The sequence below is a fragment of the Rutidosis leptorrhynchoides genome, chromosome 6, assembly GCF_046630445.1.
Source record: "Rutidosis leptorrhynchoides isolate AG116_Rl617_1_P2 chromosome 6, CSIRO_AGI_Rlap_v1, whole genome shotgun sequence".
Taxonomy (NCBI): domain Eukaryota; kingdom Viridiplantae; phylum Streptophyta; class Magnoliopsida; order Asterales; family Asteraceae; genus Rutidosis; species Rutidosis leptorrhynchoides.
Genome location: NC_092338.1, coordinates 338,223,597 through 338,239,551, shown reverse-complemented (window position 1 = coordinate 338,239,551; position 15,955 = coordinate 338,223,597). Strand labels below are relative to the sequence as shown.

Here is a 15,955-nt window from a genome sequence, read left to right as displayed (position 1 = left end):
TGTTGCATTCTAAAACTATTCATTCATAGTGTGTACGAAACTCATCTTTAACATTTATTTAGTTATAATACATATACTACTAAAGTGTTTTGTAATTAAACTGCTATCAACAACAAACAATGTTGTATAAATAGTAATGATTACGAAAATTATTTTTTAGAGCTGTCATAGAACACGTGGGCTCTTAAAATCTAGTATCTGATATTTCCATTGTGATATAGTCTTAGTGAATAAATTGATACAAACGGTTTTATGCACTTCCACTACCACTTTAGGCTGTTGTAAAAGCTTAAGTGATTCATTATAAGGTTTAATTAGGCTTTGATTCGTGATTAATTTTGCATAATGCGCCTACTTATTCTATCGTAGTACAAGAAAAAAGACTCTGTTCACAGACTAATTCCAACTTTTTTTTTTTTAAAAACTTTATATGTAGTTTTTCATTACAGTAATATCAATATAGAACTTCATTTCCATAGTTACACAAGAAGACAAGAAACATAACGTAAATAAACAAAATAGCCACACAATCTTGATCTCACTTTCTTCTTAGAGCAATTGCAGATACGGTCACCAAAACTATGAAAAGGACTGCAGTAACGTACGAAGCCACCACCGCTCCGCTAACACGCTGACAGAAGTCATCAAATTGTTGGCAAATTGTTCCCCAATTTGCATTCGAGTTGCCATTGTGTGCCAAGTAGACTATCGATGCAGCCGCTGATGCTGCAGCAGTGACCAAAGTCACGGCTATCTGAGTACGCAAATTTTGTCAGTATATATGTTTAATTAAAATTGGTGAAATATTTGATAAAATATATTAGAAGTGGCAATTTAAAACTATGTACTCCTTACGTACCTAATTTATATTTCATTATTTTTTTTTCGAAATGTACCAAATTAATTGTTATCTTCGTAATTATAATAAAATAGTTAGATAAAAATAACGAGTTGAAGATATTTTACGCTCTTAATGATTTGATTAAGGGTCGTGTCTTATTTATAACGGGTTGGCTAAGCGGGTAGAAAAAATGAATTTGGTCAAATGGGGCGAAATTCGACTAAATAGTAAACAAGATAAATAATAGTCAGTCTGAAAACATTACAGTGTCAAATATAAGAAGCATCAGTCTAGCTCCAACAATATGTGGACGAACAATGCACACTATAGAGAATGGTAACGAGAGGACCAAGTATGCAGCCGCAATTGCATTTGCGATCACAAAAAACCTACACAAAAAAACACAATTATCGTTATTAAGATGCAATATACATCATGTGAAATTACCGAACTACCCATGAGATTACGTGAAAGCAGGGAGGTCGTTGTAGTCAGCTTTAAACCGGAAGAACTGTGTGAAAAAAGGGAGCTGTTGGCTCGTGGTCCCCATAGCGGTAGCAGCCGCTAGAGCAGCAGCAATAGCACATATCCTCAATATGAAGTCAAAGATCCCAAAGCCTCTTTTTAACCTTGAGACCAGTAGCAGTTTAGCGCCATTTTTGGCTGACTTAACGACAGGAGTAGGGGCTTTCTTAGTTGATTTGGGCTCATGGACCGGGATTGGAATATCACCGCTTTCTTTGGTTGAATGACTTGAATCCATAGAAGCTGATGTTATTAAACTAAAAGATGTTAGGCTTTGGCTAAGGGAGTTGGTTGTATATATATGCATGTGCAAAGATGATGGATTTGTTAACTATTAAATGTGAGGAGTTGATAACTTACTCCACTTCAACGATAATCAGTAAGTTTTCAAAATGATTATTGCATGTGTAACAATTGTTTGATAAATTGTTGGTTGTAACAAAATGATTGAAGTTAGACCACTCTCAATCATGACGTCTTTCTCAACATTTCTTCAGCGCCACATCAGCTTTCTTTATCCTCTTTTCTCACCACTTCTTCCCATAATACATCATTGTCAACCATAACATACTTCTTCAAATTTTATTATTTATTTATTTATTTATTATTATTATTACTAGTTTATAACCCGCGGTTTCGCGGGGACTAACACATAAAAAACATTAAGGTGTTGTTCGTTTTTCAGTTTGCATATCTTATTATGTTTTATGCATGCGCGTTTGCAAACATTGTTAATGCAAACCGTTAGTTTTTCTGAAGACATACGTTAAAATAATGTCTTATTATGTCTGGAAACTCGCAGACTTAGAAATGTGTTTCTAAGTGCTGCAGATAAGATTGAGTTATTTTGTAGACATAAAAATTCTTGTAGATCGGATGACTATTGTCATTCCTAGATATTAATATCCGTCGAATATGTCCACAACACTTTATCAATCATCTAGAACATACTACAACCAGAAGAGATGGACGAACATGATCATCAAATAATTGGTACTTATATAATCCTAAAACATTTATGATTTGGGTTTTAGGAGATTGAATGCGACTCATTTCCTACGTACCCTTTTAAAAATTTATCTGTTAGTTCGACCCCTCTCAAGATCTTCCAGTGGTTGGGGCCTGAGTTCTTGCAAGAAATCTCGGGTTTGAATCCTGTCGAAGACGAATATTTTGTGATGGCCATGGAAGGGTTGGAAACAACCAGAGTGTAATCTTGCTGGACTGTATATATTAGAGTATATCAAGACATGGGGTTGGATTACCCGCCCTTCCGGGTAGCACGAATAAGGAAAACCTTACCCTTAAATGTTTACCTTTTTTTTCTGACCCTTCTCAACCCACTTTTCACCAATGGTAGACCAAAACGGTCATATTCCTCGAGCAAGCATTCCCCTTCACAAGCACCCGTCCATTTATCAACCTTTTGAAGTATTCCTTTCCTACTCAAGGCTGCTTCATTATTTGGCCCACTTAAGGCTTTTACACCCAATCTGAATTCCAATTCAAGATCGAGATAAACCAAAAAACATTCAAGTGAGGCCACAACTTCTGCCACATTATTAATCAAGTAGATGGTATTTGGTAATACCTGTAAGAAAAGGATGTGATGGTTGGCGTTACTATGATAGAATCTTTTAAATAAGCCAGTTATTAGAATGTCTATTATCACATTAGTTCTATTCAAGGTTGCAAAACTCGCTACTCGGGGAGCAATCGGTCGGGACTTTGAAAGTATTCAAGGTTGACGTATATAAGCTTGGATAGTGCACACATCAGGGGTTCATTGTCTTGCAAACGCATGAACATACAGTTAATACAGGAACAATAGAATAGCTGGTATAACAATATATGTATGTTTATAACATACTGGTGATTTCAAGTATAACCCGAGTGTAACATCATGTATTCATAATTTCCAACGTTCCGAAGAGAGAACAGAATATATCAGCTAGCTGATATTTACATAAAATCATAAGTGCAGCTATATGATAACCTGAGATAACCTCAAAATTACATTTTTAGTTGTCAACCCAAGATACCATAAAAAGTTGGTCTTACAACATTAATTTTAGGCCATTAATCATCCAAAATTTACAACACTAATTCAGGACAAATTACTTCATTTTCAATTTGATATGATTTTTCAACAATAATATTTGCTCTATTTTTCGAAGAAGAAAAAAAAGACAACTAAAGATGCGTAAGAGATTGTAACCATTGAGCATACACTTTAGGATCTATCAACCCTTTAGTCAAAAAGTAACCCAAATCAACCCATTCATGAACTGAAAAATCCCAGACGCTAAGTTACATCACGTAGTACGGTTTCGTAACGTCCAAATTTCAACAATGTGTCAAATACCATAGGTAATTGCATGCTACTATACAATGTTTATCTCTTTGCTATTTAGTAAGAACAATAATTTCTTTGTTAACAAGGAGATGACTTTGGAGAGTCAAACTTGTTGGAAGCTTCGACGAGCCCAACACACCCACTATAGAGGACCTAGATTATACTTGACTCACTACACCAACACTTTGACGTTGGTTAGCCTTTAATTTTATAAATCCTTAGTGCACAATGTACTTAGGCGACAGTGTCGACCATATATCTTTAGGCGGTATAACCGACCATGTATTACTTAGGCGGCAGAGCCGACCATATAATAAGAACAACAAAAGTGCACTAAGAACTTAAACACAAACTAAGGCTTGATCGGAAAACTTAACAAAAACACTTATATTAAATTACAATTACAATATTACTTACAAGCTTTCTCTTCTCTACTTTCGCTAACTCACACTCTTCTTCTCTTCTTCACAACTCACTTCTTATTTCACTCTTACTCACAACTCTCACAACTTACTTCACACTCTACAAATGAAATCCTCACCCTTATTTATACTACTCCATGGAAGTTTCTAGAAACTAGATATTTCCATGGATATATATAAATATCTAAATATTTTTATACATATAAATATCTAGATATTTCTTACACACATAAATATCTATATTTTTCTTTACATTTTAATATCTAGATTATTTTCATATACATATTAATATCTAGATATTTTACCCATATACATATACTAATTCCATATTATTCTAAATTTGCATTGTATTTTAACACTCCCCCTCAATGCAAATTTTCTTCCAACGATGTCTTGCAGACCATTCCAAGTGCTTCTCTGAATTTTGTAAACTTCGGTTTACTTAGGCTCTTGGTGAATATATCTGCAACCTGTTCATCTGTCTTTGTTGGCATCATCTTGATCTCTCCTTCAAGGACCTTCTCGCGAACATAGTGATAGTGCACTTCTATATGTTTTGTTCTTGCATGAAAGACTGGATTTTCTGCTAGACGAATAGCTGATAGGTTATCGCAGAAAAGCTTTACTTGATAATCTGTTGATTGATGAAGATCTTCCATTAGTTGCTTCAACCACATAATTTCTTGTGTTGCTGATGCTGCCGATCGATATTCTGCTTCAGTGCTTGACAAGGATACTGTTGGTTGTCTCTTGCTGCACCATGATATTACTCCCGATCCAAGACTAAACATGTATCCAGTTGTTGACCGTCGTGTATCATAGTCTCCAGCGTAATCGGCGTCACAATATCCAGTCACGTGACATTCTTTTGTTTTCTTGTATAAAATACCAAAGTTAATAGTGCCTTTAACATACCTTAAGATGCATCGTACAACATCAAGGTGAGGCTTCTTCGGATTGCTCATGTATCGACTAACCACTCCAACTGCATAAGATATATCTGGCCGGCTTATTGTGAGATAAATAAGACTTCCGACCATCTTTCGATACATGGTAACATCTTGAAGACATTTTCCTTCATCTGCTCGTAGTTTTGTATTCGGATCCATCGGAGTTGATATAGGTTTGCAATTAAGCATTCCGTACTTTTGTAAAAGATCTCGCGCATATTTCTGTTGTCCCAGAAATAATCCTTCTCTTTTCTGCTCTATTTCGAGTACAAGAAAATGTTTGAGTTCTCCAAGCTCCTTCATATGAAATCTGATAGACAGATTCTCCCTTGTTCTTTGGATCTCCTCATAGTGATCTCCCGTGATGATTAAGTCATCCACATATACTAGCACTATGGCTAGTTTTCCTTGATCTTGTTTCACAAATAAACTAGAATCTGAAGGAGCAACTGTGAAACCACTTTGTACTAAGAACTCGCCAATCTTCCCGTACCAAGCTCTTGGAGCCTGCTTCAAGCCGTATAGTGCTTTCTTTAATTTGCAGACATGCTCAGGATGGATCTTGTTCTCAAAGCCTCTTGGTTGCTCCATATAAATGTCTTTGTCAAGTTCTCCATGTAAGAAAGCGTTCTTGACATCCATCTGCCATAACTTCCAAGATTTGCTAGCAGCTAAAGCTAGTAGAGCTCGAATTGTTGTGATATTCGCCACTGGACTAAACGTTTCTTCATAATCCAGCCCATATTGTTGAGAAAAACCTCTAGCAACAAGTCGAGCTTTATACCTTTCAATGGAGCCATCTGATCGAGTCTTCACCTTGTAAACCCATTTACAAGATATTGGTTTTACATCTTTTGGCTTTGGAACTAAACTCCATGTCTGGTTTTCTTTTAGTGCATTAATTTCTTCTTCCATCGCTTTCTGCCATTCTTGACTTTGTGCTGCTTCTTCATAAGTGGAAGGCTCAATAGGTATTGATTCATCCACATGAGCAGCATTGGCATACCTCGGATTAGGTTTCCTCGACCTTGTTGATCTCCGTAATTCTTGCACATGCTCCTCGGCATCCATTTGGCTTGGACGAACCTCTTCGGATGTAGATTGATGTACCCCAGTTTTCCATGGACTCGTTTCCTTAGAGTACGATTATTCTCCTTCTTTAGTTGGATCTACTATTTGCTCTTTACGTTCTTCTATTTCTTCTAGAACTTCTTCTAATCCATGAGATTCTGGAAGCTCTATCTTTTGAGGTGACCACCATGAAGAAGCTTCATCAAATACCACATTTCTTGAAGTATGACACTTTCCAGTATTTGGATCACAACATCTCCATTCTTTTCTTGATTCATCATAACCGACAAAAATGCATCGAATTGCCTTCTTATCAAATTTGCTTCGGAGATGATCTGGCACGAAGACGTAGCATACACATCCAAAAACCTTGAGATGGTTGACGGTTGGCTTGATCTTCCATAATCTTTCATACGGTGAAATATGCCCCAACTTTGTTTGTGGAAGCCTATTTATCACGTATGATGCAGTTCTCATACATTCAGCCCAAAATCTTCCTGGCACATTCTTACCATGAAGCATACTTCTACAAGTTTCGGCAAGGTGACGATTCTTGCGTTCTGCGACTCCATTCTGTTGTGAAGTATTGGGACAAGTTAATTGTCTTCTAATCTTGTGCTTCTCAAGATAGATATTGAACTCAGTCGATAAATATTCTCCTCCATTATCTGTGCGTAAGCACATAATCTTATTATTGAGCTCACTTTCTATCTTCTTCTTGAACTCTTTAAACTTCTGAAAAGTCTCTGACTTTTCCTTCATGAAGTAAACCCACACATACCTTGAGAAGTCATCAATGAATGTCACCATATACTTCATTCCTCCAAGTGATGTTTGTTTCACTGGGCCAAAGACGTCTGAGTGTATGAGCTCTAGTGGTGTCTTGGACTGATGTTGTGACTCCTTGAATGGCAATTGGTGAGCTTTGCCAAATTGACATCCAGCACAAATTGTATCTGTTCGGATATCAATTTGAGGAAGCCCATTTACTATGTGTTTCACCATCATCTCCTTTAACTTGTTGTAGCCCACATGTCCAAGACGTTCATGCCAAAGATCAGCCGTCTCATTCTTTCGAGTCTTATCCACATATGCTGTTTCAGTAGATAGTACATAGACCGACTCTATTCTTCTTCCTTGCATAATTGGATTGCCAACCACCTTCACTCTCTTGAATACGGACACATCTTCTGGTCCAAAGAGCACATAGTTTCCTTCTGCTGTCAATTGTGGTACTGACAGTAAATTCTTCTTTAGGCCAGGGACAAGATACACCTTCTCGAGTTGGAGCTTATGAGAGTCGCCTTCATTTGGAATTATTGTCTTTCCAATGTGAGAAATAGACAACCTTGAATTGTCGGCTGTCAACACGACTCTCTTTCCTTTGTAATCATCCATTTCTTGTAGCTTCGTCTCATCATTGGTCATATGATTTGAGCACCCAGAATCGATGATCCAATCATCTTTGTAGTTTATTGTTGACTTTAAGGTTACTGCAAGAGCTTGATCATCCATGCCAGCTTCAACAGAAAATCCAGCTTCTGCATCCCATGTTTCCTCATTAATGGTTGCTTCAAATGTGACCTCTTTCTTCTCATCTCTTGCGGTGGCCACATTTCCTTCAAAAGTCCGCCTTTTGGGGAATTTACAATCTCGAGCAAAATGACCCTTCTTGCCACAATTGAAGCATTCATCATTCTTTCTCTTATCATTTTCCCCGTATTGTTGGCGATGATCTCTTCTTCCTTGTTGAGCTCCCCCTGAAGTGTTGCCTTTTGATTTTGGGTGACCCTTTCACCCATATGTCTTACTTTCTTTCATCGCCTCTTGTCTTCGAGATGTTGCTTTCTTCTTATTGGTGAAGAGTGCATCTTCTCCGTCTTTTATGGTTACTTCATTCATCTGCTTGGCTAATGCCTCTTGATTAGCCAGTAAATTCTCCAGCTCTATTAATGATGGTTGAGTAGGCCATCCTCTCACAGCGGCTATAAATCCATTATACTCGGATCTTAAGCCATGGATGATAATTCTCTTCATCCTTGCATCACTCACTTTCTCTTCAGGAGCAAGTTAAGATATCTCACGACAAATAGATTTCACCTTGGTGAAATATTGAGAAATAGATAGACTTCCTTGTGAGATACCCGCAAGCTCATTTTCCAAGAGCTGGAGGCGTGCTTCATTCTTCTTTGAAAATAATTTTTCAAAAGTTTCCCAAGCTGCCTTTGGTGTTTTCTCGTCACGGATGTGCTCCAATAGATCCTCCTCGATTGTAGTCTTCAATATAAATAAAGCCTTCCCGGCCTTGATGTTCCATTTTCTTAAGGCTTCAGCATTTTCTTTCGGTGGAGGCGTTGTGTCACTGCCAGCAACTATTTCCCATAAATCATGTCCTTGTAGGTAGGATTCTATACAAGTCCGCCAATAACCATAGTTGTGGCTATTGAGACTCTTGATTCCACTGCTCGTACTTGCAAGATCTGTCATCATGACATCCAACGTCCAATAAGCTTGGTCCCTGACCGATGAGCTTTCACAGTTCCTAACTATGCTCCGACAGAATCTCCCTTAGAGCCTTGGTGAAAACAAGTCGATGTAAACGTCCAACATTTACCAATTTCCTCCACTAGAAATGGTCCCGAACGACCCGCTCTGATACCAATTGTTGGAAGCTTCGACGAGCCCAACACACCCACTATAGAGGACCTAGATTATATTTGACTCACTACACCAACACTTTGACGTTGGTTAGCCTTTAATTTTATAAATCCTTAGTGCACAATGTACTTAGGCGACAGTGTCGACCATACATCTTTAGGCGGTATAACCGACCATGTATTACTTAGGCGGCAGAGCCGACCATATAATAAGAACAACAAAAGTGCACTAACAACTTAAACACAAACTAAGGCTTGATCGGGAAACTTAACAAAAACACTTATATTAAATTACAATTACAATATTACTTACAAGTTTTCTCTTCTCTACTTTCGCTAACTCACACTCTTCTTCTCTTCTTCACAACTCACTTCTTATTTCACTCTTACTCACAACTCTCACAACTTACTTCACACTCTACAAATGAAATCCTCACCCTTATTTATACTACTCCATGGAAGTTTCTAGAAACTAGATATTTCCATGAATATATATAAATATCTAGATATTTTTATACATATAAATATCTAGATATTTCTTACACACATAAATATCTAGATTTTTCTTTACATTTTAATATCTAGATATTTTTCATATACATATTAATATCTAGATATTTTACCCATATACATATACTAATTCCATATTATTCTAAATTTGCATTGTATTTTAACAAAACTGCCATCAATAATCAATAGATAAAATTCCTTGGCTAACATTGTAGAAAAATAGCACATAACACTCTGAACCAAATCAAAATAGCCCATAAGCAGATCCTTCATTAAAATATTATGCAACCCTAATGTATGTTTTATATAAACCTCGAAGAACCATTGTGGATTTACATTGCACTCCTCTTGGGCTACATCAATAACCCTAGCAGCATTCATGACATCAAAAAACCACCATTTAACACCCACTGCAACATGGTCAACCATCATATTCTTGACCCGTTGACTTTTTAAAAGCAACATAACAATAAAATACCCCCATTTCGAACCTTGTTTGCCCCAAGCAGAGCAACCCTTTAATAACACAATTAGGGACCAACTTTGGATATGAAGGCAGCTTCAATCACTCATAACTTTGACTTTGACTTCTATAAACTTCCAAATAGCTATAATCAATACTTGACTTTGTAAAATCCACCCACCTTCTAGCACATCAGTAAGCATCACCAACAGGTCATAGGTCGTACTGTAGCAGTAAAAAATATGAAATCCATAACAAAAAAACAGACAGACTGACCTGAAACTCTAACCCTAGACACAATGGATTCCAGAAATGATGGGGAATCCAATTATTATCCTTATAGAGAGGATAACCATGACTCTGACAGCCTAGGACTTGTATATGAATAATCAATTGCACCCTTACCTTACCTGAGATAGAAAAGAGACCGCCTTTACCTCTTTTTGGTGCCAATTTTACAGGAAATGTAGACTTTATTTAACACTTACTGTGCATTTCTCTATAAGCCAGTCAGATCGACCACCCTTCAGAGTACCTATATAGTACATGTCATGCAAGATTACCTTCACACACACATATATTGTAGTTATACATCATTGAACTATATTTTTGTTAAGAAATCAAAGGTGTTCAGCATCTCTTCTTAAATACACTTTCTAATTCCTCGTATTACGTTTTCAAATGGAGAAACAAATCAATCTCATTCTAACCATCCCTGCATTTACTTCACATATAACTACTTTTTAGAGTAGCTTATATAAAAATTTGAACTATCTACAACTATAACAAAATATTGAATATTTAACAGTGGAGTATATACAAATATGATATATATACATTTAAAAATGCTATGGTAGAACTATAAAGATTTAAGACATAGGTGTACATTTTTTTACCTCGACTTACTTCCGAAAAGTTCGCCCAACATGCTATTTCAGGCATTTGGGCTGTTTTAAGTTTCTATACATGAGCCATCAGAATCAGAATAAGCTACAAAATAGGTGCAACAATCAACCAACATCGATTGTACACCTACGTTACTAAAAATTAGCATCTCAACCCGCCCATTTTGCCTCGAACAACTTGATACTCCTGCCCATTTTTATATTGAAAACTAATACATTAAATCAAGAACGCACCTGATACCCATTATATATTTGATAGGTGAAGAATATATGTGAAATACAGTATACCTTGAAATTAGTACACCAACAATGACCCACCTTAAGTAATTAGTATTAGTTCCATCATATATGCATGCCTGCAAGATCATTTTCAACTTGAATTTAATATGAAATATAGCCAAACTATCATTATAAGATCCGAAACATAGCCAATCGATCATTTTAGGTTTACCTTGTAAACTCATATTTTGACGGGGTAATATGATGAGGGTGATAATTAGTGTAAACCCTTGATTGTAATACTTACAATAAAGATATTTTGTACACCTTCAACATCAGTTCTTGTAGCCTTTTAAAACGAACTCTACCAAAGTTTCCTTCGCAATCGAGAGGAGTCTGGAAGGTGTACAAAAGATATTAACGTAAAAAAGGATTAAACACCAAATAACTCGTAATAAATAGTAAAATCAAGAAATTGTAATTACCCAGTCGCACTATTAGCATCTCTAAGAGAGTGTTGTGGAGTGGTAACCAAAGATTCACAACAGGTGTGTGCCACAGTTGAAGGCTGCAAAGAATTACACAATATGACTTATTATGGGTATAAAATGCAATAAATACAAAATGTCAAAGAACTTTAAAAAAAAAAACACAGCTTACAATGTGCATCTGTTGGCGCAAATAATTGTTCTTGTAAACACATTGAGACACCTGTTTCTGCAAACAATCATTCTCCTCAATGAAAAACTTGTTCATGGCTGATAACTTTCGATCCACATTCTGGTGCCGAGAAGCTTCTTCCCGTTGCTTCTCTTGACATTTGTATGTGTAATTTTAACACGTAGACCATGATGAAGCTGTTGCAGATTCAAAACTATGTGCGTGGTCATTTATTTATTTGATTTCGTCAGTTACACATTATAACTTTGAAGATATAGAAACCTAGAACCTAACAAAATGAATCATCAATTTCAACGAAATCAAATCAAAACTACAATCTTAATTATAAACAAATGTATAAACACAGAAAAAATAAAAAATTTCATCAAAAAGAATTTCAAATCAATTAGAAATCTAAAATATAAATTATGAACAAATATATAAACTCGTACCTTCAAAATGTATTATTTAAAGGTTGTACATAACAATCCTAAAACCCAACATTCGTTGATGCCAAACTGAACTGACAAATGACATATAAATATCAACTTGGTTGCTGCCAATATAAAGGTAAAAGTGGGATTACGACTTCTGGGAAGTTTTGTTGGGACTCACATTGTCACACATGCTATATATATCTTACTACTAACTTTGCTATATTTTAATTATAGGATTCATTATTTACACTAAAAGGTACTACAGCTTCAACAAACATTTAGAGATTAAAAGTTGACTTATCACTCATTTACCTCTTTGCTATTAGTGTAGGAGAGATATGAAAGCATTAACATTCTTTTTGAACTAAAAATGTTGAAGCAATCACTCATATATGAAGACCTAAAACAACAAAAAATTATTAAAACATCAGTTGACGATAAAAATAAATAAAAACCTTGGTAAAGGGTACTGGAAACAATCCTTACCAAGTTAACATGGAAGACCTCTTCTTCAAAATAGTTTTGTATCAGAATTCCCATAAAACCAAGTTGCATATATTGGTAGTTTCATCCCGAAATAGCCCTGCAAGAAAACACAAGTTTAGATTTCTAGAAAGTCAAGAACAAATGCTATCTGACTACTCACCAAAGCCCGATCACGTTGACTTAATACGATTACAGACACCCAAAAAAAATATTTGATTACAAAACTAAATAAACGAAACATAAATTATTGACCGCTTAACTATTCCATTTACTATCCTCAAGTTTATGTTACAGAAAAGCCCACTCTGACATAATGCAGAAACAAGCAAACGGAGTAATTTGTACCTAGTATTGTTTATACAAAATCATTCCATTGCTATGGTAAGATGTTTATATACCCTAAATCATATACCAAGAATCAGTAAAAAAATAGCGGAAAATTTTATAATTAAACCAACGAATATAAACCCTATATTAGATAAAGAAATTTACAGATTTGATAAACTCGTACCGATTTGATTTCTGCGATGGAGTTGGTTAAATGAACCATCTCGAAACGAATTACTTGATTAACGATTGATCTATGAATTGTAACGCTTCTAATCAGATGGTGAAACCGTATTAGAAAAGTAGGGGTAGTGATATTTCCAAATGTGTCTGTGATAGATCACTTAATTTTACATCTATACCTTTAATTATGTTCTTGTAAGTTATTTGAGGGTAATCCGGGAAGATAACACCAAATATATATGAATCTATAAAAAAACAATTTGAAAATATCATCACTCATGGAAGAAGTTACGGAGTATTAGAAAAAGGTTTAGATCCCGTGTTTTTTTTTTTAATTATTATAAAAGGGTATTTTTAGGGATGGGTGTTTTAACAATTGATTTATTATCTAATATTTTTAGTGAATGATTAATGATCGTTGGATTAAAGGATACTGTAACGTAATTTTTTAATCTACTGGTAATTAAGAGGGTTTTGAAAACATTTATTAGCTAATAAAGACTCTTTTTTAAGGTATAGAGTGATTATTATTATTATTATTATTATTATTATTATTATTATTATTATTATTATTATTATTATTATTATAATTCAGTAGGCTTATAACTACCTTTAGTGACCTAGTTCTTGACTGTAGACTAATAAGTATATAGAGAGAATATGAGAGAATATATTTAGTGTGTGTTTTATAAACTCATAACACACATATTTATACTCAAAAAATCTACTATACAATATCTATAACAATAATAAAATTAACATCCAATTTAACTTTTTATAACACCCCCTTGGATGACAATTTTATTAGAGAATAACTAGTACTGCCTCGTTAAAAACCTTGCTAAAGAAAACCCATTGGGATAAAACTTTAGCTAAGGGAAAAAGAGTGCAGCATAGAGTTGACTCCCCCTCAAGTAGGCAACGCCTGAATTGTTACATCTTCTGAACATGCCTCATGCCAATATTATGAATGTGTGTTCTGAAAATAGCAGTTGGAAGTGCTTTGGTGAAAAGGTCAGCAGAGTTTTTGCTGGACTGAACATATCTCAATTCAATCTGGTTGTCCTTAATGAGATTTTGAGTGTATGAGAAGAATCTAGGAGGTATGTGTTTTGTTCGGTCACTTTTGATATACCCTTCTTTCATCTGTATTATGCAAGCTACATTATCTTCATAGATAGTTGTTGGACTTTTATCGCGTTCTAGTCCACAAGAATCAGTAATGAGTTGTGTCATTGATCTCAACCAAAAACATTCCCGAGTAGCTTCATGTAATGCAATCACTTCGGCATGATTTGATGATGTTGCAACAAGTGTTTGTTTTTGAGAACGCAATGATATTGCGGTACCTCCATTTAGGAATACATATCCATTTTGAGATTTAGCTTTATGTGGATCAGATAAATAACCTGCATCTGCATAACCAACCAAATCTTGTTTCGATTCGTTAGAATAAAATAATCCTAAATCAGTAGTTCCTCGAAGGTATCGAAATATGTGTTTGATCCCATTCCAGTGTCTTTTGGTAGGAGCTGAGCTAAACCTTGCCAACAAATTAACTGCAAAAGAAATGTAAGGTCTTGTACAATTCGTAAGATACATAAGAGCTCCAATTGCACTAAGATATGGTACTTCTGGTCCTAGGATATCTTCATGATCTTCACATGGACGAAATGGATCAGTGTCAACATTAAGTGATCTAACAACCATATGAGTACTTAATGGTTTTGCCTTGTCCATATTAAAACGTTTTAAAATCTTTTCAGTATATGTTGTTTGATGTACAAGTAAACCATTAGGCATATGTTCAATTTGTAAATCAAGGCAATACTTGGTTTTTCCGAGATCTTTCATTTCAAATTCTTTCTTTAGAAGTTGAATGGCTTCATGGATCTCTTTATTTGTACCTATGATATTAAGATCATCAACATAAATAGCTATGATTACATATCCGGGTGTTGTTTTCTTAATGAAAACACATGGGCAAATAAGATTATTGGTATACCCTTTGCTTATCAAGTAATCACTTAATCGTTTATACCACATGCGACCCGATTGTTTCAACCCATATAAAGACCTTTGTAACTTGATTGAGTACATTTCTTTGGGTTTTGCATTGGTTGCTTCTGATACCTTAAATCCTTCAGGTATCTTCATATATATATCACTATCAAGTGATCCATAAAGATAAGCAGTCACAACATCCATGAGATGCATTTCTAAATTTTTAGAAACTGCCAGGCTGATTAAGTATCTAAAAGTAATTGCATCCATAACAGGAGAATAAGTTTCCTCATAATCAATTCCTGGTCTTTGAGAAAAACCTTGAGCTACAAGTCTAGCTTTATACCTTGTAACTTCATTTTTCTCATTTCTTTTTCGCACAAAAACCCATCTATATCCCACAGGTTTCACATCTTTAGGTGTGAGAATGATAGATCCGAAAACTTTTCTTTTATTGAGCGATTCAAATTCAGCTCGTATTGCTCCTTTCCAATGATCCCAATCATGTCTATTTTGACATTCTATGACAGATTTTGGTTCTGGATCATCATCATCATTCATGATGTCATATGCAACATTATATGAAAATATCTCATCAAGATTTTTCATTTCATTTCGGTTCCATAATATTTTTGAATGTGCATAATTGATTGAAAATTCCGTATTGACATCATCAATCTCCTCTGCAGAAGGAGTATTGATTTGTAGTTCTTCTTGAACACTTTCTTTTACCTCATTATCAGCTGATTTTCTTTTTCGAGGATTTTTATCTTTGGAACCAATTAGTCTCCCACGTTTCTGGCGTGGCAAAGACTCAAGAATGACATTATTGCCAATTTTTGGAATTTCAATTCGAGCTGGAGCATTTGCTGCTGGTATATATGATTTAGTCACTCTTTTTGTATCTGTAAATGCATCAGGCAATTTATTCGCAAGTTC

The 15,955-nt window shown here is 35.2% G+C and overlaps 1 protein-coding gene across 1 annotated transcript; it reads right to left on the bottom strand.

Annotated features, from left to right (window-relative positions):
* Positions 1-522: 522 nt before the first annotated feature.
* On the bottom strand, positions 523-1,604 carry LOC139855457 (casparian strip membrane protein 1-like). Its single transcript, XM_071844683.1, has 3 exons — positions 1,309-1,604; positions 1,107-1,230; positions 523-754 (listed from the first exon to the last, which is right to left on the bottom strand). The coding sequence occupies exons 1-3, from the start codon at positions 1,602-1,604 to the stop codon at positions 539-541; spliced, it is 636 nt and encodes a 211-aa protein (XP_071700784.1). The 3' UTR covers positions 523-538.
* Positions 1,605-15,955: the final 14,351 nt, after the last annotated feature.

Coding starts and splice junctions, on each gene's coding strand:
- LOC139855457 (XM_071844683.1), bottom strand. CDS start 1,604: ATGGATTCAAGTCATTCAACCAAAGAAAGCGGTGATATTCCAATCCCG. Junction 1,231..1,308: donor AACGACCTCCCTGCTTTCAC/GTAATCTCATGG, acceptor TTTTTTGTGTAG/GTTTTTTGTGATCGCAAATG. Junction 755..1,106: donor TGCTTCTTATATTTGACACT/GTAATGTTTTCA, acceptor TTGCGTACTCAG/ATAGCCGTGACTTTGGTCAC.